Source organism: Rhinoderma darwinii, chromosome 6 (assembly GCF_050947455.1).
Source record: "Rhinoderma darwinii isolate aRhiDar2 chromosome 6, aRhiDar2.hap1, whole genome shotgun sequence".
In the NCBI taxonomy this organism is placed as follows: domain Eukaryota; kingdom Metazoa; phylum Chordata; class Amphibia; order Anura; family Rhinodermatidae; genus Rhinoderma; species Rhinoderma darwinii.
This window is the reverse complement of record NC_134692.1, coordinates 30855781-30876950: the sequence shown is the minus strand read 5'-3', so window position 1 is coordinate 30876950 and position 21170 is coordinate 30855781. Positions and strand designations below refer to the sequence as shown.

The 21170-nt window shown below is 40.2% G+C and overlaps 1 protein-coding gene across 3 annotated transcripts in view; it reads left to right on the top strand.

Moving 5' to 3' along the window:
• Window positions 1-21170, top strand: part of LRP2 (LDL receptor related protein 2) — a 178666-nt gene that overhangs the window by 76626 nt on the left and 80870 nt on the right. For 2 of the 3 annotated variants that reach the window (XM_075829406.1, XM_075829405.1), the window contains exons 16-29: window positions 1831-2034; window positions 6968-7160; window positions 8145-8270; window positions 9748-9878; window positions 11256-11393; window positions 11597-11878; window positions 13107-13346; window positions 14813-14932; window positions 15017-15133; window positions 15521-15898; window positions 16289-16303; window positions 18793-19041; window positions 19174-19385; window positions 20626-20810. In XM_075829406.1, the coding sequence (XP_075685521.1) occupies window positions 1831-2034; window positions 6968-7160; window positions 8145-8270; window positions 9748-9878; window positions 11256-11393; window positions 11597-11878; window positions 13107-13346; window positions 14813-14932; window positions 15017-15133; window positions 15521-15898; window positions 16289-16303; window positions 18793-19041; window positions 19174-19385; window positions 20626-20810 (2590 nt within the window). The remainder of the gene's footprint in view (window positions 1-1830; window positions 2035-6967; window positions 7161-8144; window positions 8271-9747; window positions 9879-11255; window positions 11394-11596; window positions 11879-13106; window positions 13347-14812; window positions 14933-15016; window positions 15134-15520; window positions 15899-16288; window positions 16304-18792; window positions 19042-19173; window positions 19386-20625; window positions 20811-21170) is intronic. The other variant, XM_075829407.1, reaches the window with a different exon arrangement.

Below are 21170 nucleotides of genomic sequence, written 5' to 3'. Positions count from 1 at the left end.
TAGGCCTGTCTAAAAAGATGCGTTTTCAGGGAATGTTTAAAACTGAGGATGATGGGAATGAATCAGATTGTCTTGGGTAGCACATTCCAGAGAAGGCTATCTTGTCGGCAATAGAACCACAAAGCCCAGCTGGCTGATATCAAATAGAGCTTCACACAGCAAGTTTGCCTTTTCTCAAGGTGGAAGAAGGAAAAAGGGAGTTATACTCTCAGGACATTGGACTTTTGTACCCGTGGACTCAGTTTGGTTGTCTGAGCGGCTCAGTATAAAGCCGGGTTTACACGAGCGTGTGCGTTTTGCGCACGCAAAAAATGCGGCGTTGTGCGTGACCAAAAGGCACTTGACAGCTCCGTGTGTCAGCCCCGTATGATGCGCGGCAGCGTGCTTTTCGCGCAGCCGCCATCATTATGACACTCCGTTTGGATGTTTGTAAACAGAAAAGCATGTGGTGCTTTTCTGTTTTCATTCATCCTTTTCAGTGCTGTTGCGCGAATCACGCTCATCACACGGAAGTGCTTTCAATGGATGCGTGATGCGCGAACAGCGCACAAATATAGAACAGGTCGTGAGTTTTTCGCAGTGGACTCACGCTGCGTAAAAATCACGCACCTGTCTGCATGGCCCCATAGACTATTATAGGTCTGTGCGACGTGCGTGAAAACCATGCGCGCTGCACGGACGTATAACACGCTTGTGTAAATGAGCCCTAAACTCTATTTGTCTTATATGAACTAAAGGGGAGCCTTGGACAGCTCCTTTCTCTTGGCCTGCTCCGACCATTTTTAGAAAGTGTGCGTGGTATACATTGTTAATTGCCAGTGTAGGATCATAGCCTTGGGGGTACTTTGATGTAATTTATTTAAAGAGGACCTGTCAGCTCTTTTTTTAGTGAATACTTGTATTCCAGAATTAAATCATGATTCTAGAGCGTCTTTTCTTAGAACTCTGTGTTGTGCCATTCCTTAGTTATTCCTTCTAGAAATGTATGAATAAATTGATAACTGGGGCTTTGCAAAGCGGCGTGTCCCCATAGAGTCTGAGACTGTCAGCACTGATTGGAGAATTTCAGACTGTGTAGGGACACACCCCCACCTCAAAACACCCAGTTGTCAATATATTCATTAATTTGTAGGAGGAATAACAGAGGGACAGTACAATGCATAGTTCTAAGAAAGGATGCCCTGGAAACATTTTTTTTTATGGGGAACACAAGTATTAACTAAAACAGACATTTCAGTAGAGATTATAGGTCCTCTTTAAGTAGAGACTGCTTGGCTTAGTGATGTTCTGACACATTGGACCTGTATGCCCCGCAATGTTCTCTTCAAGATAAGATTAGAGAAGGATCGGCAATTTGAAGTTATATTAGGTTATCGGTCTCTATGTTACGGTATATTTTATCATTCCCACACTGCTGCTCAATGTGTCATTGTATTTTTTAGACACCATAGTATTTCTATCACAAGGTCAGACTTTGATACAGTGAAATTATTCAGAGTTCTTTATTTTACACACACACACGTGCATTTCAAAGAACAAAGTTGCTGACTGTTCTGGTCAGAGACGTAAAACCTCATGGTTGGAGAATAATGGATCTTTTTTCCTTGTATCAGCAGTATTCAACATGTGCCCCCCAGCTGTTGTAAAACTACAGCTCCCAGCATGCCATCAGAGGCACTGGTATTGAGGGCCTGCTAAATAAAGTTGGGGAAAACACGGTGTATCACACATCGGTGACCTTTTCAAAAGCAAAAAGTTCAAAAACAGTACCCGCTCCCAATGTATAATGCTGATTTTATTTCTTGTCTAAATTCTGAACTTTATCTGCAGGTGTCCAAAAATTTCTGCTTTTCTCCTCACAACTTGCTGTCCGTGGAATTCCATTTAACCTTTCCACCCAGGAAGATGTCATCATTCCTATCACTGGGGTCCCCTCCTATTTTGTTGGAATAGATTTTGATGCTCAAGATGACAGCATATTTTATTCCGATACTGTAAAAGACATGATCTACAAGCAAAAAGTAGATGGGACAGGTAAATTTTAAATGCAAAGACTTTGTTTGCAAAAGGGTTGAATGCATATTGCTATATAAATAATGGGGAACGTTGTTCCTTCATGTGGCTTGTTGAGATGAGATTGTAGGGCAGGATTGTAGCGCTGCAAAGGAGCTTTAGTATGGAAGAATGGAGAAAAATGGAAGAATGGATATGCCATACATTTCTGATGTCTGATAGCCCAACTTTAGGTCCCTAACCTATTTAGAGAACTAAGGACCCTGATACCCCTGCCTCCCGTTCAGAAAGCCAAGGCCCACAGACATCCATGGAGAGAGCTCTACACATGTGCAGTCACTTCACTTCTATAAGTGCCTTCTGGGGTCAGCGGACCGCAGTTCGCCCAAAAGTGGGGGGTTCTAGAGGTGGGACCCCCACCTATTTCCTGTGGAAATGCCATACATTTCTGAAGTGGGAATACCCCTTTCAAGAAGAGCTAAAAATACCTCAGAAGTAAAGTACTTGAATTTATGAGAGAATTAAAACCCAAAGGCCACACTGCCCCATAAGAAGACACCAGTATTATAAATTGCACATGGTCCAGTTACAGATTTTGAATTGGGACCCAAAAGCTTCAAGTTGATCTCTGGACAACAAACGGCAAAATCAACCCAATATTAAAGGGAAATATTACAATATTAGACATATTTGAGGGAATTGTAAATAATATTAGGAAACTTCCACATGTAACACATTAGAGAAAAGTGGCTAATAGAATTGCTTGTCAGCCATCCCAGCTTCCTAATAATACGAAAATCATGTATAAAATCTGGCCGGAAAATAGCATTGGAGCAGATAGAACCTATAGTCAGGGCTTCCTTGGCCCTCAGCATGCATATTTATTATGTTCGGTGGGTTTGGTAGGCACTATCCAGCATTTATTTATATTTTGCTGTTGCTTTACCAATCATTATCAATATTTTTCTCCAGTTAAAGCCGCAACTAAGGCCCTATCCACACAGTTTTTGCCACGGTCTTTGCCGCAGAAACCGAGGCAAAAAACGGACAAAAATGTTTTTTTTTTTTAAGCGTTTGGTTTAAAACACGCATGCAAAATCTGCTGCAAATCTGCACTGTGGGAACCCAACCTAAGGCCAGATTCACACGAACGTTGCGAACATCAGACGTGAAAAACTGAAGTTTTTCACGTCCGAGGTGCATCTGTAATGTACGCTGTAGGTCGCGTTATCATGCATCCCCCATAGACTAGAGTCTATGGAGGAATGCGTGAAGCGCAAAAAAAACCTTCATATGATCCGTTGAAACAGCGGACATGTGAACAGCCCCATTGAATCACATAGGTCCGTGTGACGGCTGTGGTTTTAACAGCCGTCACACGGACGTATTACACGTGCGTGTGAATTAGGTCTAAGGCCCAGTTCACACAGTTTTTTGACAGGCAAAAAAAATCTTCCTCAAATTTCCATCAGGTTTCCACGTTAAAGAGACTCCATATTATAAGTGCCCTATCTCCTACATAAGGAGATCGGCTCTATAATGTAGGTGACAGTAATGCTTTTTATTTAGAAAAATGATCTGTTTTAAACCACTTTATGAGCGATTTTTAGCTTTATGCTAATGAGTTTCTTAATGCCCAAGTGGGAATGTTTTTACTTTAGACCTAGTGGGCGTTGTACAGAGGAGTGTATGACGCTGACCAATCAGTGACCAATCAGCGTCATACACTTCTCTCCATTCATTTATACTGCACTAGCGATATAGTTATATCGCTATGTGCAGCCACAAACACAAACACTAACATTACTGCAGTGTCCTGATAATGAATATACATTACCTCCAGCCAGGACGTGATGTTTATTCAGAATCCTGACCACTTCTGAATCTTTTCTGTGAGATTCCAGCAAGGCAAACGTAATCTCGTTTGAAATGACAGTTTACATCGTAATCTCGTGAGATTCCGTTTGCCTTGCTGTAAATCTCAGAGACGCTACAGACGTGTCAGGATTCTGAATAAACATCACGTCCCGGCTGGTAGTGATGTATATTCATTATCAGGACACTGCAGTAATGTTATAGTGTGTGTATGTAGCTGCACATAGAGATATAGCTATATCGCTAGTGCAGTGTAAATGAATGGAGAGAAGAGTATGACGCTGATTGGTCACTGATTGGTCAGCGTCATACACTCCTCTGTACAACGCCCACTTGGTCTAACATAAAAACACGCCCACTTGGGCATTAAGAAAGTAATTAGCATAAAGCTAAAAATTGCTCATAAAGTGGTAAAAATAGATCGTTTTTCTAAATAAAAAGTATTACTGTCACCTACATTATAGCGCCCATCTCCTTATATAGAAGATAGGGCACTTATAATGTGGTGACAGAGACTCTTTAAAATCAACCAAAAAACTCTGTCTAGACTGACCTAAATTCTTTCACCTGCAGTAAATATAAGGAATCTTACAATAATATATTTACCCCCTTTAAATAAGTGTACAACATGTTTTTATGGTTTTATATTTTTTTAAACGTATCAGGGATTGAAATGATACAGTTTGTCCAGTCCTGCAGCTGATATCTTGCTATTATTTGTAATTTCTTATAAGAATTAGGAATAACTCGTCAAATGATCCTTTTAACCTGATAAACATATCAATGTCAAACAAGACATTTAAGATAAACCTGACTGTGAAGCCTGTGGAATGTCTGCGGGAGGCTCCCTCAGTGCATGCCCGTGCCAGTTCATGAGGGCTATTTTGCTTTGCACAATATACTTGTCTGTGAGGAGGCACGATGTTTCATCTTGGTAGTCTTATTAGTCCATTCTCGTCTCTGATTAGGAATAGATAAAAAGCAAAATATGTTTAGAAAGTATTTGGCATCAATTTTCAAACTAACATTACAAATGTCCTAGTCAATAAAATTTCACTACGAAACAGCTAAGGCTAAGTTCACACTAGCGTTAGTATACGTCTACCTCTCTTCCATCAGAGGAAGAGAGGATCGAAACATTAAATGGAAAGCAACGGTTCCGTTAGAATTACCATTGATTTCAATGTCTTTTGTTTCAGTTGCTTTCCATTTGTCTCCGTTCGCTAGGTTTCCATTTTTGTTCACGGAAACAAAAGTTCTGCAGACTCCACTTTTGCTTCTGTAAAAAAAAACGGAATCCTAGTGAACGGAGACAAATGGAAGGCCACTGAACCAAAAGAATTACCATTGAAATCAATGGTAATTCTAACGGAACCGTTGCTTTTCATTTAATGTTTCGTTCCTCTCTTGCTCTGATGGAAGAGAGGTAGTGTGAAATTAGCCTAATACATCTTATCTACACTGATACATTGTAGCAAACTATCAGGACAGGAGATTTGTGATGTTGTTATACTGTATATAGCTGACAGAGGATTGATTAAACTGGATACAATTTTATATCAAACTCATATCTGTGAAAAATACCAGATTTTTTTGTAAGGGTTTTCTGTCTCTGGATGAAAACAACACTGTTACAATTCACTAACAGCAAGCAGAAATCTGGAAAATGGTAAAAAAATTAAATGAAAGGGTCATTACACAGTGGCAGAACTTTTCATTATGTTGTGACTAAGCTTTACTGACACAAACTGGAAAAACATTTAAAGAACTTTTAAAAAAACTTTTGATATGTGATAGAGACATATAAGATAATATAAGTTTTGATCGGTGGGATCGGGGAGCAGAGACCCCCACCATGGCTGAAACGAAAGTGCAGATGCGCTCAGTTAAGCGCCCTGCATCTTCGACTTTAAGCGGTGCTACTCGTTACGCTAAAGACGGGCTCATAGACGATCTATGTGAGCCTTCTTCAGACTAGAGGGAGCACGGATCTCAGCCGAATATACAGGGCGCTCAACTGAGCGCATCCTCACCTTCGGATCAGCGACGGTGGGGGTTTCAGCACCCAGACCCCCACCGATCAAAACTTTTTATATATCTCTATGACATATCAAAAGCTTTTTGAAAGTGCAGATACTCTTTGAAGGAATTTCTAAATCTACAGTATAAGCTGCAAATGACACATACACACCTTTCAAATTCTCCTCCCATCCCAGGCTTATGGTTTCACTTACTTGGCGGCAGTGATGATACGGTATGTCATACTGAACACGTGACCACCTACATATTTACAATTTAACCATTATCAGAATATAATGTAAATCTATAAATGCGGATAAAGATATTACGGTAATATTTTAAGTGTGGAAGTTTTAAAAAAAAGAAAACAATTTTCATCCTCAGCTATCTAGTGATGTCCAGCGGCAGAGCACTAGATATTCAAAGGTTACCCTGGTGCACTTTCTGGGCCTGGCAATGTTACAGAATAGAAGGGCATGAGCACAATGACATATAATGCTTTCTGCACAATGGCGTATTATACTAGACAGAGCTGTCTTAATATACAGTATATAAGTATATAGATCCCTTTATAGCAGTGGACTTTAACCTGTGACTCTCCAGTTTTTGCGTAAATTAGAACTCTCAGCCTGGGATTGTCAAGGCATGCTGGAAGTTGTAGTCTTGCAGCCAGCTGGAGAGAAGCTGGTTGGAGACCACTAGACGCTTGAAGTCAATGGTAATTTGGTAGGGTGCCTACCCTTTTCTCTGGCATCTGTTAGGTTTGACCCCAAAGCATGGTGACACTTCCACAAATGTAACTGTGATAACCTGTGCCGCTTAGCAGTGGTGAAACCATTGTGTTAAATCTCATCTGAGTAGCATCAGCATGGTCTCCCTCTGGTTGCTTGGTTTCTACCACATTATAATATTGACCACAAAGTATGTGTGCATGGTAAAGATACAGAAATTTTAAGGTGAGCGCCACTTGAATCAGGGATCAATGTAAGCATTGTGGAACATGTCAGTGTCCTTTAAATAACAGGTCATATATAATCAACCCACATGTTATTTCTACCAGGTAAAGAAATTGTCACAGCCAATAGGGTGGAAGGTGTGGAAGACCTGGCTTATGATTGGATCTCAAAGAACCTCTATTGGACAGACCCAAGATATAGAAGCATCAGTGTCATGAGGCTTGTAGATAAATCGAGAAGAACGATCATTCAGAATTTAAATCAGCCTCGCTCCATTGTTGTCCACCCTGTGATGGGGTGAGTATATCCTTTCTTTATTTACTTTCTATTCTCCTTTTGCTGCTTGTGCTTTTTTAACCCGATCAAGCACAGAATTAATAGAGGATGTTGCATTGTATTTCTCATGATCCTGCATCTTTTGCTTCCAACTATTTATTTCTTCTTTGCCGCTGGCAAATGACCACGCTCCGAGAAGACTGTAAGGTGATACGTTGCTCTGCATGAAAGGAATATGCTGACAAGTTATCGTTAGAACTTCTGCCTTTTCCCCACTTTTTTTTGTATATTGACATGAAGCCAGAGGAGTCAGCCTTGTCCAGCTCTGTTATTCTCTTTAAAGTGCTTCTGTCTCCAGCTTGGAGATAATGTTCCACATTTTACTTGAGATAGTAAACGGTGTCTTCCTGCTGAAATGTGATCTCTTATATTTATCTTGCATTTCTTCACTTACACACAGATTGTAGCATTACAGAAAGCAATATATTATTTTAATGTTTTACATTAATGTCTTAATAATGTAAAACAGTACACATATTCACTTTTTGTTAGAAAGATCCCCTAACAATAGGCAGATCACGGGATGTCCCATTGATGAGACCCCTAGTGATCTGCTGTATTCTGCAGAGGAACTCGGCAAATAGTATCTAATTCCCCTGCAGCGCCGCCACAGGAGAAATAAAGAATTACATTGTGCTTATATTAATTAATTAGATACCCATGTGATGTGTCCTTGCAAGGTCCTCCAGAGGAAAGGGATGTTTTTTAGTAGCCAGTCTCTGCTCTTGCTAATGGAGGAGGTTCCGGAATGAGGTACACCCCTAACTTAAATCAAAATTTCTTACTAGGTTATCTGAAAATGTTTTTTTCTAAACCAGACATCCCCACTGAAACTATCATAGATCTTTATGTACTGTATATACTGATAGTACAGCTGTTTTGTTTTTATTTAAATCATATCTGCAAAGGTAAAACTATTCTACAAATCTCAATCTTTTTTTTTAGGTTCCTTTATTGGACTGACTGGTACCGCCCAGCTAAAATCATGAGGTCTTGGTGCGATGGATCACATGCATCACCAATTGTAAATACATCTCTTGGATGGCCAAATGGTTTAGCAATGGACTGGAGGTAAATAACGTCTTTCCACAAGCTCTACAACAAAATCACTGCATGTAGTATGAGACTTGGGTCTTCTTTTTTCTCCCATTAGAAAAAATAACAGATTGAAAATAGCAGGTTCCAAAAAATCTTTATTTTCAATAGGAGCAACAGTCGACCCAACAGTCTTAGGGTATGTGCACACGTAGTGACCAAAAACGTCTGAAAATACAGAGCTGTTTTCAAGGGAAAACAGCCCCTGCTTTTCAGACGTTTTTTGAGCAACTCGCGTTTTTCGATGCATTTTTCGAGGCGTTTTCGCGGCATTTTTTACGTGCGTTTTTGGAGCTGTTTTCATTGGAGTCTATGAGAAAACAGCTCCAAAATCGTCCAAAGAAGTGTCCTGCACTTCTTTTGACGAGGCTGTATTTTTACGCGTCGTCGTTTGACAGCTGTCAAACGACGACACGTAAATGACAGGTCGTCTGCACAGTACGTCGGCAAACCCATTCAAATGAATGGGCAGATGTTTGCCAACGTATTGTAGCCTTATTTTCAGACGTAAAACGAGGCATAATACGCCTCGTTTACGTCTGAAAATAGGTCGTGTGAACCCAGCCTCATGGATTTAAAATCAAAAGCACTGCCATCGGGCTGCTCCTGCATGCAATGTTACTATTTTCTATCATGTGAAATATATGCCTTCTATACTTAGACTGCAATGTCTTGGGAAATAGGAAGCAAATTATGTTGCCCAGCACCTCCCAGAGCTGCATTATGTCATGGTACAAGACATGATGTGTCAACATACCTACTGCTTTATAGGATACCACTATGTGTTGACAGTGCATACTTTTGCACCATTCAAAACGTACGGAAAGAAGGAGGGAGCAATAATGGTGGCAATTTTTGTTGTCAATCAGCTTTCCAAGTAACAGATATAAGTATTTAAATACTGGTCGGTAGTTGAAATTTACTTTAGGGCTTTGTTTGGTTTTTTTTTGCACTAGATCGCATTCTTATCATGGAATGTTGTATTGTATATTTGTATATAAAGATTTGAACTTTCTTTGGTTTTGCCCTGCTTTTGTGTGTTGGTTTGGTTGCATTACTAAAGGGCAATTGCTTTGTACTCCATACATACACATCGTGCCCGCCCACCCTGTTTTTTCGACAACTGAAGATTGTCATGTGGAATTTCTAACGTTTATACTGCGCATGGCTTTGTGAGCTCTGTACGGTGTAAACAGAACCCAGAAAATGCTGCAAGGAACTCTATTACAACGGTCTAGTACAACTGTCATTTTTCTACACGGGGTCTGTCGGGGGTTAATAGGATTTAACTATGCATCGTCATTTCGGTTATAAATGGAAACCACAATGCAAGTGTGAACAGAGTCTAAATTGGTATTGGTATCAGGTGAAGTCCTGCTAATGTGTTTTAAGCATGCATTTAAAGTGCTGTTCTTTCTTTTAAATTAATCATACTATTACATTTTATGAATAGTTCACTGCGCATATATTGGGTGGATGCGTTCTTTGATAAAGTGGAACACAGCAACTTTGATGGCTCTGACAGACAAACTCTTAACAGAATAACGCAGATGACTCATCCATTTGGCCTCACTATCTATGGAGGTAAGACATCATACCGCAGTGACTAATACAATTAAAGGCAAAGGTGTCCTTTTCTAAGGGTCCTCTTACACAGCCCGATGTGGGCAGTGTAAACAAGCGCCGATCAACGAGACAGCTCGTTGATCGGCGCTCGTTTGCTCGTTTCACAAGGAGCTATGTATGGGGACGAGTTCTCGTTACTACGATCACTCATCCCCATATATTTCTATCATGTCGGCGGCACGTCTCTCTGCTTACACAGGAGATGTCCTGCCGACAACGATAATATTTTAGGCTGATTATACAATACAGTCAACCAACGAACGAGCGTTTGCTCGTTTGTCGTCTGATTGTTGCCTACAGCAATGATCGGGAACAAGCGTTCTGTGAACGCACGTTTGCCCAATAATTGGCCCATGTTTAAGGGCCTTAAGGTTGGTTCCATCTCCCTCCCCATTGGTAGTGTCAACTTGTAGAGTACGTCTGAATGTCATAAGATGTCTGACTACCCCATAAACATGCTCCCTTGGATCATCTGTGTGTGCATGTTTGTTTCAATAGAGAGTGATAAACATCTGACAGAAAACTTTATCTCCCACTTTCTAACGCTCATTCCCAGTTATTGGCATGTGTCAACATGGCAGCGATCAGGTAACAAATAAGCAACTGTTCTCAATGACAGGGGATGTGCTACCAACAAGATGCAAAATGTATGGGAACGAATGATCCTATAAAGGATCCCCATTCTCCCATCATGTAAATTCAGCAAATGAATGCTGATCAACATCTTTTGATCGACAATCGGCACTTGGTACCGGGCAGAATATCTGCCTGTGTAAACCCTCCTTACCCTTGACATTAGATATCAGTGGGCAATTGGGCAGGCACCATAGACATGAGATTTTGATCTGTCAATGAAAATCTCATATCTATAGCCAGCTTTAGTTAATATGATTGGAGAGGAAACGACCTGAGGGCTATAATAACCTTCTCCTCTACAAGAGATAGAGGGGAAGGTGGTTTTTGAGAAAGCTTTGGAAATTCTTGTTCTGTTATGACGGGGTTGGAATTAAAGGAGTAAACCATTTTGGGGCATAGTCCCCTTTTGCGCTATATACGCCCTGTTAGATACATAGATACGTAGATAAACACAAATTGAGCGCTTGATATATCCTGGATGGTTTTTTGTTTTCAGCTTCAATTACTAGGATAGCACCGTGTGGCATTTGGTCCACAAAATTTCTTGGGTTATTGGATATCAAATCTTCCTTTTTTTCTTCAGTTAAACACAAATTTATTCACTTTTATGTGTTGTTTGTGTCCTAATGTATAGAAGTAGCGCACAGAAGATTAGTTTTGTGATATCTTAATTGTATACAATTATTATTCCTTATCCAGGTTACGCATACATAACTGACTGGAGGCTGAAGGCCATTGTCCGAATCAGGAAATATGATGGAGGAGAGTTGACAATCATTCGCAGAGGAATTAATAATATCGCACATATAAAAGCATTTGATGCCGGAATTCAGATAGGTAAATCAATCTGTTCAGGAGGACAGTTATGTGTACAGAACTTGATAGCATTTTCTTTAATATCCAATGTTTTTTTTAAAGTAGCATCGGCCCCTTCAGCTTTTGAATTTGATCTCTTACTATTTGAACACTGTTTAAAAATATTATTATTTTATTTCCATACAAGTAACACTGACACGGATATTGCAATATTGACGTTTCAGGTTCAAATCAATGCAACCGGCCAACAAACCCAAATGGAGATTGCAGTCACTTTTGTTTCCCAGTCCCTAACTATCAAAGGGTTTGTGGCTGCCCCTACGGGATGAGGCTCCGTCCTGATCAAGTCACATGCTTGGAAGATCCAGCCAATGAACCCCCAACAATGCAATGCGGTCTTTATTCATTTGCCTGTGCCAATGGCAGGTGTGTACCAGGCTATGACCGCTGTGATGGTGTTGACGACTGTCACGACAACAGTGATGAACAGGGTTGTGGATCCCAGAGTAAGTAATTATGATATCATTGGTGATTATTGTGAATTGATAGAATGTAAGTATTTCTGATACTATTTTATTGAAGGTTTATCAATAATGAAACTTTTCTTATTATTATGCAACTGCCTTTACAGCAATTCCCTAATGAATACTTATTTCTTGAATCCTTGTACGTACAGATGAGATCAAGAGAATAATACGGGAGGGCACGCATGGGAAAATGCCCTTATTTTTTTTTACTGTTGCTGATATAGCTTCAAATATTCCACTGCACTGTACAAAGATTGTCATTATTCACACTTAGTCCCTGTCCCCAACGGGCCTCACAATTTAATTTTCTTATCTCTTACATACACACTAGGGTCAATTTCTTAACCTATCAGTATGTTTTGGGAGTATGGCAGGGAACTGGAAAACCCGGAGGAAACCCACAGTGATATAGGCCAGACAAACAAACTCCATGCAGATGTTGTCCTCGGTCAGATTTAAACCCAGGACCCAAAAGCTACAAAGCAACAGTGTAAACTAAAGAATTGAATTTGGTCAGAATTTCCCAAAAGTTTCAGACTGGTACAAATTCCAAAACTTTTGGGGTTTGTGGCACACGAATCATGCCAAAATGGTGGCCATGGGGTGCCATTTTACAGATTGGATCACATGATCTTGCAAGCAGCATTCCCAAAATGCACTGCGGTTATCCCTCCCTCAACCTATATATGTTGCTGTCACTTTAACATTACATGCTGGTTTAGCGTTAAAGAGCTTCAAAGGGGTTGTATTTAACTTGGATACTGTCCATCAGAGAGTTAGACACGAGTTTTCAGGGCTATCGGGCTACTATGTATTCGCAACAAATTTATCTGGACCGAATTTAATCGAACCTGAGACAAATTTTTAGAAATTCGCTCATATTTAGTAGTAAACCCTGAGCCACCGACCTGCTCTTTGATTTCCCCTTCCCTGCGCTCTCAGAAGAATACTGCGCTCTCGTTTGACAATATGGATGTAAATGGGGCTTATATTCTACAGATATTGCTGAGAAAAAAAATCACTGCGGTATTTGTAAAGGGAATATTTGGTTGTTAGTAGTATATTTAGGAATTGCTGACCATTGTCATTGTGCTAGTTCTAGATGATTATCTAATGATTATTATTATTATACTCTGTTTCATTTATATGGTTAGGACTATTATGAATGTCAGGGCATTGATGAGCGAACACTTATGTTTTCTTACAGACAATACATGTTCCTCAAGAGCATTTACATGCCGCAATGGGCAATGCATCCCCCATAACTGGCGTTGTGATAAACACAATGACTGTCTGGACGGGAGTGATGAGCAAGATTGTCCAACTGAAGGTCCTCGGTCATGTCCTGCCACCTCGTACACCTGTAATAACAACCATTGTATTCCTAGAATATGGCTCTGCGACACAGATAATGACTGCGGGGATGGATCCGATGAATTGAACTGCAGTAAGTTTTATTATTAGGTGTTTTTTCTCTTGAATTACTTTATAATTGGTTAGGGCTTAAATTATTGTATGGTATTAAGGAGCATTTCCCCCTGAGATCAACATGTATCTTAAAATGTGAATACTTTCAACCCTGTAAAGCTATTTTCTTCTGTTTAGGTGTTAACATTTTATTTTTGTTAGCTGTTTTAGGCTGGATTCACACACCACGTTTAGGTCAGGTTTTCATGGCATTTTTTTTGTAGTATTTGTTTACTGTTTTTTGATTGCTAAAAATGCAGAGACCAGATATTTTCTGATAGTTGATGCCCAAAATGGGAATTAAATTGATGCGGACTAGCCGTTGCGTATTGAGGTGAAAGTACTTCCCTTCTCTCTATCAGTGCAGGATAAAGAGAAGGGACAGCACTTTCCCTAGTGAAAGTAAACAAATTTCATACTTACCGGCCGTTGTCTTGGTGACGCGTCCCTCTTTCGGCATCCAGCCCGACCTCCCTGGATGACGCCGCAGTCCATGTGACCGCTGCAGCCTGTGATTGGCTGCAGCCGTCACTTAGACTGAAATGTCATCCTGGGAAACCGGACTGGAGGAAGAAGCAGGGAGTTCTCGGTAAGTATGAACTTCTATTTTTTTTACAGGTTGCTGTATATTGTGATCGGTAGTCACTGTCCAGGGTGCAGAAACAGTTACTGCCGATCGCTTAACTCTTTCAGCACCCTGGACAGTGACTATTTATTGACGTCGCCTAGCAACGCTCCCGTAATTATGGGTGCACACACTTAGTCACCCGTAATTATGGGTGCACACACGTAGTCACCCGTAATTACGGGAGCCCCATTGACTTCCTCAGTCTGGCTGTAGACCTAGAAATACACATAGGTCCAGCCAGAATGAAGAAATGTCATGTTAAAAAACCAATACGCTCGGAGTGTTCGCAGCGGAATTCCAGAGCAATTCCGCCGCGTCTGGTCATGCCCTTATAGACTCTGGAAAAACATATCTGCCTACCTGAATCCATTTTTGATTTTACACAGAGACACATGAACGTTTTTCCTCACAGATACTGTGAGAATGCATGAGAAAAACAATAGTAGCATTCTCAAACACATTTCTTCTAAGGTAGAATATAGTGCCTCCCAGAGGTGCCTTGTGGTTGTACACTAATTGTGGACTCATAGTGCAGTCTATACACAACCATATGGGTCTGTGCACAAACAACTTCAATGTAGGTGGACTAATATAGGTGTAGGTGGACTAATACTAAAAACCAGTATGTCTAGGTCAGTCTGGCAGGGTATGGAGGGAGTTGTACTCTCACAACAACTAAAGAAGCAGTTGCAAACCAATTTCCTGGACTAATATTTAGCCACTGCCAATCTGAACCTCTAACAACACAATACTATCTTGATCTAAAACTCCAATGATGTTTAATACATCTTGATATTTCATTTGCATTATGTTTGAAGATTTCACAAATACATGTGAGCCAGGCCAGTTCCAGTGTCCGGATCATCGCTGTATCGACCCGTTTTATGTTTGTGATGGAGACAAAGATTGCGTTGATGGCGCCGATGAAAAAGACTGCAGTAAGTGCCATTAATAATTATTGTTTGTGCTCAGCCTAGTAGATATACAGTATTACTTACAGACAATATTTCCCTCCTCCCTAGTTTACAACTGTACAGCCTCACAGTTTGCATGTGCAACCGGTAACCAGTGCGTTAGCAGCTTCTACCGGTGCGATGGAGTGTTTGACTGCAACGACCGTTCTGATGAAACAAACTGTCGTAAGTAATGATAACAAGGAGATGTCATTTATATATTATTTCCACTATGCAACAGTAGCAATGGCGATTGTGAAAAAAGCTTTCTCCCTGCAAAAATAGAGCAAATGTTATCAGATGTGCTCCATATTCATATTTGGTGTAAATACTTTAAAGTGTAACTACACTTTTAAGAAACTTTTGACATCTCATAGTGACATCTCAGAAGTTTTGATCGATGTGGGTTCGAGCACTGAGACCCCCACCGATTGCTAAAACGAGGTGCCAGAAGCGCCCGGGTGAGCGCTATGCTGCTTGGTTCCTGATCGGCTTTCTTTGGCTATCCTATCCTGTTCGCTCGATTATGTGCAAATAATTTTTATTAAATAACTTTTATTTCTATCATTTCAGCAACACGGCCAGCAGGGATGTGCCATCAACATGAATTCCAGTGCCAGTCCGATGGGTCATGTATGCCCTTAAACTGGGAATGCGATGGACATCCAGATTGCATTGATGGTTCTGATGAACACCACAGTTGTCCAATTAGAACATGCCCTCCCTCCCACTTCCAATGTGACAATGGAAACTGTGTCTATCGTTCTTGGGTCTGTGATGGGGACAATGACTGTCGAGACATGAGTGATGAAAAAGACTGTCCAACTCCACCATTCCGCTGTCCCAGTTGGCAGTGGCAGTGCCCAGGCCTAAGCGTATGTGTGAATATCAGCAAAGTATGTGATAACACGCCAGACTGTCCCAATGGGGCAGATGAGTCTCCTCTCTGCAGTAAGTGTGCACTTGATGTCTCCCATCACATCCTACGTTTGTATGTTCTTTTTATTCTTCTAAATGTTCCACCAGGATTGGCAATCACCGGGACAATTTTTCATAGGGTTGATTATAATTTATCTAACAACGAGGTGATAATGCATTCTGCATCTAATACATGATCTATAATCATGCTTGGGTTATTATCCATGGCTAGCTGTACAAAGGGATTTGGTTCTCTAAGATATCTTTTCACAACCTCTTCTGATTATTAAAATAATAATTCTTCTTATAATCAGCAACATAAATTAATCAAATGTGAATTAATCAAATGTGCATGATTCACCCGTGATTTTTAATTTTTTTTCTCACTTTTTTCTTTCTTTCTTTGAAATCGCAAATTTTCAGATGAGCCACAACCAGGTACTGTGAATTTCTACAAATTATTTCCTTATGATTTATGTGTTTCTTAATGTGATGTATAGTATCTAGAAGGGAAAAACAATGTAGCTTTCTTTGACTTCAATAATGAAATATTTTGGCAAAGTATTTTTTTGCCAGAAACAGCGCCACTCTTGTCCATAGGCTGTGTCTGGTATTGCAGCTCACTCCTATTCACCTGAATATGATAATATAAATTAACTATTTTTTTAATCCTATATATATACATAGCCTGCACCAAATTTATTATGAGTTTTAAACACTACAAAAAGGGAAGTGGTTACGGGAGGAGTCATAAAATGCAACAGATTTATCAGTGCATCTCGCAATGCTATTTTGGCACAAAATATTGATATAAAGTATGCCAGATATGTGGTGACATAAGGAAAAGAAAAGCACCGAATTTATCATAGAGCATACACCAATGTGATTAATTTGGTGCAGTTTCTGCCTGTCTTATACTGTCTATCTTCAAGACACTATTAATAAGTCTGCCCAAAAGTTTACCAACCAGGGATTCCCCAGAACACAGCAGCAGTAAGGCCCCGTTCACACAGAGTATTTTGCAGGTGGAAAAATCAACCTCAAAATTGCTTCAGGAACTTTGTGGCAGAGTTTGACCTGCCTGCACTCTCTTTGCCGCGTCTTTTGCTGTGTTTTTTTGTGGCGTTTTCGGCCACGCCCATTGAGTGCTGCGGGCAAAAAATGCAATGGGAGGCCAGAGACGGAAACACCTCAAGAAAGGGCATGACGCTTCTTTTTCCCGAGAGCGTTTTTTTCCGCTCACGGGAAAAAAACACCTCCACCCCCCATTGAAATCAATGGGAGGCATTTTCGGACGTTTTTTGACACGGTTTCCGTGTCAAAAACTGCGCCAAATAACTCAGTGTGAACGAGGCCTTACAGGGCAAAATTATTTCATACTTCTCGAAGATGCTTTGCTAGGCAAGAATTCTAGAATACTTTATCAGCTCCTACAAGCTTCTTTGACATAAGAATGGGAGAAGAGGTTTGCAAGAAGTGGAACGATTATTCTTAGCCTATGGTACTAAGGTTGGGAATCACTGAAATAGAATCACAAACTTGTAAGGTTCTGTTCACACTAACGTATTTCTCGTATTTCTCTGTTGTTTTTACAAGTCCATTAACAGCCTCAATATTTAGAGTGACATTTTTACGCTAGCAAATGCCATCAGTTTGCCTGGGTTCAGTCAAGAAACATTATTTTTGGTCGGCAGAACAATGTTCCATACTAGACTATTCTAAAAATGACATTCCATTATTTTATCATTGAAGTCAATGAAAAAAGAATTAAATTGAAAGGCATCCACTATCATTCCTTAGGTTTTCCATTCAATTTATTAAAATATAAGCCAAACTTTAATATGAATTGGGCCTAAACACAGTTTCTCTTGGACATTATACGGGCACATTTCTGCACCCGCTTAACAGACGTAAATTATGTCCGTTTCACTTACAGAGGTAGTAGCATTTTCTTGTTTTTTTGTTGTGGTGGCAATTTTTGGCAACAGGAAGATCAATCAACCTTTAAATTAGCTTCTCGGAAAATTGTCACTTTATTGCTGCTTGATCATCCTGTCAGCTGCTAAGAAACTAAATCAAAAGTGACAACCAATATGGCTTTACTTCCTGTTGCTAAAAATGTCTGCCACTATAAACAAATAAAAAAAGGTAATATTTCTGCAAGTAAAAGAAACATGATAGACTCAGGGCCCATTTCACTGCATGTCCTATATTGGTGCGTTTTCACGCACTTACGCGCCCATCCGTGTGCGGTGCGCGATTTGGACATCAATTCAATTGAAAAATAATTAAAAACAAGAAGTGCTTTGCAAGTGCGTGAATAACGCATGCCACTCACAAAGCACACGCACACGGACCAGATTCACGCGCGTTTTTCACGTGCGTGAATCTGATACGCTCGTGTGAATGTAGCCTAACGTCTAATTTACTGAAATATGGTCACTTTTCCTTTTTTGGGTCGAAATTCTCTTAAAAAAATAGGATAGCTTAAAATGAGCGCTGGCAAATTGGATTTTAAGGGTATGTACACTTTCGCAACCAAATTTTCATTGCCTCACTGCACTTAAAGAAAAAATGAAGCAACTTTGTAAGTAGTCTTGATTAAAAATATTGTACCGTTTTGTGTATACAGCTTCTATGCAGTACTACATGCCTCCATGGTTACCGACTACAAACGAATCCTTTGTCGTTTGATCCTGCAGTCACACTCCCTTTCACCCGTCTCCTTGTTCTTGGTGTCTTACGTTTGGTAGGTTAGTAAGAAGTAGCGGACAGATGAAAGGGAATGTGACCTGTCAGGGCATGCTGGGAGCTGTAGCGTTGCAAGTCGTTTTGGAAACCACTGGTGTAAATTGTGCAAAAATCCCCATTTCATTTTTGACTTATTTGTCTCTAATGTTTTATATGCACTTGTTTTGTTTAAACAGATCAGGAGAGCTGTACTGACAGTAATGGGGGCTGCACTCATGGATGTATTCAAGGACCTTTTGGAGCCCAGTGCACCTGCCCGGTCGGATACCAGCTATTAAATGACTCTAAAACTTGTGACGATATCAATGAGTGTCTTATTCCGGGAATTTGCAGCCAAAACTGTAATAATGAGAGGGGATCCTTCAGATGTGACTGTGATGAGGGATATATTTTAGAACCCAATGGAAGAACTTGTAAAGCCTCTGGTAGGTTCCTTTTAAATTGTTGGATGGATATAGAAATAAGATCATTATCTCACATTGTTATTTACTGTATCACTATAATTATTGGATGTTATTTGCAGGTTTTCATTTTGTGGTATCATATTTATCTTTCAGAGTTTGGGAATCTGCTGCTGTTGGTGGCGAGCCGTAACCAGATTGTTGCGGACAATATCACCACACAAGCTCATAACATTTACTCAGTGATAAGGGATGGACGCAACATAGTGGCTGTGGATTTTGACTCCGTCACCAATCGAATTTACTGGTCTGACACCGCACAGGATAAAATATGGAGCGCCTATATCAATGGGACAGATAGGAAAGTTGTAAGTTTTATACTCTGAGGGAAGCTTATAAAGCTGTACACAAAACCTGAGGAAAAAAGGATGACGACTAAAAACTTGCTCGTCTGTTTTCGTAGAGCGGCCACCTCTCGATTCATTTTCTGCCTGGATACAACCATCTCACCAGACGGGACAGGGATAGGGTGACTGATAGGTGCTAGTCCCAGTTCTGTGGATATGTCTAAGATGTGAATAACCCTTTAAAGGGGTTGTCCCAAGATTTAATGTTATCCCCTAACCACAGGATAAGTGATAAAATGCTGATTGGTGGGGGTCCGACCACTGGGACCCACCCCGGTGGGGGTCCCGTTCCACTGAATCAATGGAGCATGCGCCCTGCTGCTCCAATTATTCTCTATGGCACTGTATGGTGCTGTTCTCGGTTATCTCCAGCAGTCCCATAGACAGTGAAAGGAGCGGTACCCCCATTCTCATGATCGATGGGGGTCCCAACGGTCGGACATCACCGATCAGCATGTCCACCTATTGTGTGGTTAGGGGATAACATTTAATCTTGGGACAACCCCTTTAAGGAAGATTTTATGCTCAGAACCTTTTCTGGCTTCCTTTAAAGTGACCAGTCTACATATGGGAGATGTTATATACATTTCTCTGGGGGGATTTATATACTTATGATCTGTTCACATTTTCTATATTGCCTAATAATAAACTATTGCAATGTGATAGTTGTTAGGTTTTGTAAACTATGGTAGTGGGCTACTTTACTAAAACTATGCTTAAAATACCCTTCAGATTACCCAAAAGCAATAAGTCCTACACTATTGGAGACCCATATTCAATAAAAAATTAACAGCATTGTTAGGTTAATTTACTTGCCGACAACTTTTCATCAAAGAATATGTCATAAATGTCTGATAGGTGGAGATTCCACCTCTGGGACCCCCCACCTTTCGGAAGAACAGGGCTCCCGTGATCCAGTTGTGCCAAGCAAAACAGCTAGCTGTTTATGTAACTATAGTGCATGCCCGGAGATCTCTCCCTATACCCCTGCCCTTCCTAGTCATTGTCGGCTATTTTCCTTGGCAGAGGACCCCTGTTCCCCAATATGAGACACCATAAATTATTTATCTTTTGGGAATCTTTATATCTATGCCATGTTTTGCCAATTTCTGATGTGATGTTGTGTCTATAGGCTGATCATTCTGATTACTACAAAAATCTGAAAATGAAATATTTAATGTCCCTGCTGTTATAATTACAGATATTTGACAGCGGCGTCACTGTGACAGAAAGCATTGCTGTAGACTGGGTAGGACGAAACCTTTACTGGACAGACTATGTTTTGGAGACAATTGAAGTTTCTAAACTAGACGGGACGCACAGGACTGTCCTCATCAGTGAAAATGTGACAAATCCTCGAGGACTTGTGTTGGATCCCAGAACTGAGTACGAATACTTACATTGTTATTTTATTTTGGAGAATTATAAAACTATAGCTTATATAGGTTGATTTATTTTATTTTTTTAACTCAAGAGTATAGTAGGTATCCGTTACAATCAAATTTATTTTATTTGGGGCTGATTATCAATTGATTATTAGATATGCTAAAAAAAATCTGATATTCAAAAATTGTTTATGTAAAATCAGAAAGGTGAAGACAGGGGCGAATGAGAATCTTCTGGGCTCCCAGCTAATAAGGGTTACCCATTTATTACTTTTTCAATTCTAAGTTTTCATTTAATGGGCTTTCCAGGGTTTTAGAAAAACTTTTGCCAACCTGAAAAACAGAAAAAACATTACTGTCA